General features: G+C 41.1%; 1 protein-coding gene across 1 annotated transcript; it reads left to right on the forward strand.

The window, feature by feature from the left end:
- Positions 1-958: 958 nt before the first annotated feature.
- Positions 959-1,651, forward strand: LOC111158838 (gap junction protein beta 7). Its single transcript, XM_022521121.1, has one exon. The coding sequence runs from the start codon at positions 959-961 to the stop codon at positions 1,649-1,651; it is 693 nt and encodes a 230-aa protein (XP_022376829.1).
- Positions 1,652-2,011: the final 360 nt, after the last annotated feature.

Raw genomic sequence — 2,011 nt, forward strand, 5'->3', positions numbered from 1 at the left:
AGGAATCAGAATTTGGAGAGCAATTAAAAAGGGGCATGAGAGAGGAGTCCAGGATGTATGTGGGATATCCAACTTGGGCGCTTGGGTATTGGTGATACCATTGAGCAAGAAAATCAAAGGGCAGGACAGATAATAAATTCAGCTGTAGATATATCAAGTTTGAGATGCCTGGGACATATTTAAATGATAACCAAGAGGCAGTGAGGTCTGGAAATCTGGGGAGGAGCCAAAGATTTGAGAGTCAGGAGTCTGAAAGCAATAGTTGAATCCATGGGAATGGGCTATAGAGCTGGAATGACCATTTTGAGGCAAGATGAGATGGACCCCTCCCTCTGGACTGGGTGGAGCAAGTTAAGTTGGGCAGGGATGTAAGTGGGTCTGGAAGGGTGAGGAAACATAAGTTTGAAGAAATTCTTATTGGAGAGAATCATTTTTCACTATCAGACTATAGGCAAGCTCAGCTGTTGATATAGGATATGGGACACAAAGGAAGGTAAGTGCAGTGACTAACCTTTAGGGATTGGGGAGGGGCACTGACAAAGTAGAAAAAGTGAGTAGAGATTACAACTTCAAGAAGTGGGTATGTGAGGGCTATCTCAAAGTACCAAGGTTACCTTGGGATTCATATCTAATTTTTTCTAGATTAGTAACAGAACACATCCATCCTTATAGAGAAGCAATAAACTGAAGAATTTGTTTGAAAATGGGTATAGTGTGTGTGGGTTCACCAACCATATTGCAAATTAAACTGGGCATGAGATCAATTGTATATACAGACTAATTGTGTTATCTCCATGTTTGAAAGTGAGTCCTCAACATCCAGAGTTGAAATTTGAGTTTCTTTTCCACAATCCCATAATCAAGTAAGACAGTGAAAATGATCAATGAAATAAAAATAAATGAATCATGATGAAATTGTTTTCTTTTGCAGAATCTTACCTTCTTTTGAACCCAAGTCATGAGTTGGACGTTCCTCAGAGACCTCTTAACTGGAGTAAACAAATATTCAACTGGCATTGGACGGATTTGGCTGGCTGTTGTGTTCATCTTCCGTTTGCTGGTCTACGTGGTCGCGGCAGAGCATGTGTGGAAAGATGAGCAGAAAGAGTTTGAGTGCAATGTGAATCAGCCTGGTTGTGAAAATGTGTGTTTTGATCACTTCTTCCCCATCTCCCAGGTCAGACTTTGGGCCTTACAACTGATCATGGTCTCCACGCCTTCACTTCTGGTGGTTCTACATGTAGCCTATCATGAGGGTAGAGAGAAGAGGCACAGAAAGAGACTGTATGTCAGCCCAGGTATGATGGATGGGGGCCTGTGGTACACTTACTTTATCAGCCTCATCGTTAAAACTGGTTTTGAGATTGGCTTCCTGGTTTTATTTTACAAACTGTATGATGGCTTTAGTGTTCCCTACCTTATGAAGTGTGACTTGAAGCCTTGTCCCAACACTGTGGACTGCTTCATCTCCAAACCCACCGAGAAAACCATCTTCATACTCTTCTTGGTTATTATCTCATGCCTGTGCATTGTGTTGAATTTCATTGAACTGAGTTTTTTGGTTCTCAAGTGCCTTATTAAGTGCTGTGTCCAAAAATACTCTAAAAGTCTTCAGTCCTCAGCATGTGAGCGCCACAACCTGATATGTTGAATGTGGTGAGATAGGAACTCCTCCCTTACTCCAGAATCGCCATTCGGATTTGGCCACAAGCTCACCCCATCAAGATAAAACCAAGCTACTTTTTGACACACAAGAGGTTAGACAAGGAAAACCGGCATCCTTTCTGAACAAGATCTGAGCTACACTGGAAAACAAAGGGCATCAACCGTCATAGGATTTGGGATTCCTTTTTTTTTTTTTTTAATTTTCAATATGTGCTCAGTTGTATACACTAGACAGAGATCTCATTATTGTAGGGTTCTAGTGGGTATGTGAATTGTGTTTGAATAGTTAATTGCAGATTAGTCTGAAGAAATTCAACAAGCAGCATTCTTTTAAATGCTTAGATCC

This window comes from Enhydra lutris, unplaced genomic scaffold (genome assembly GCF_002288905.1).
Source record: "Enhydra lutris kenyoni isolate GAN:26980312 unplaced genomic scaffold, ASM228890v2 scaffoldscaffold63, whole genome shotgun sequence".
Classification (NCBI taxonomy): domain Eukaryota; kingdom Metazoa; phylum Chordata; class Mammalia; order Carnivora; family Mustelidae; genus Enhydra; species Enhydra lutris.

What these genes read in the sequence shown, in the direction of transcription:
- LOC111158838 (XM_022521121.1), top strand. Translation starts at nt 959, where the DNA reads ATGAGTTGGACGTTCCTCAGAGACCTCTTAACTGGAGTAAACAAATAT.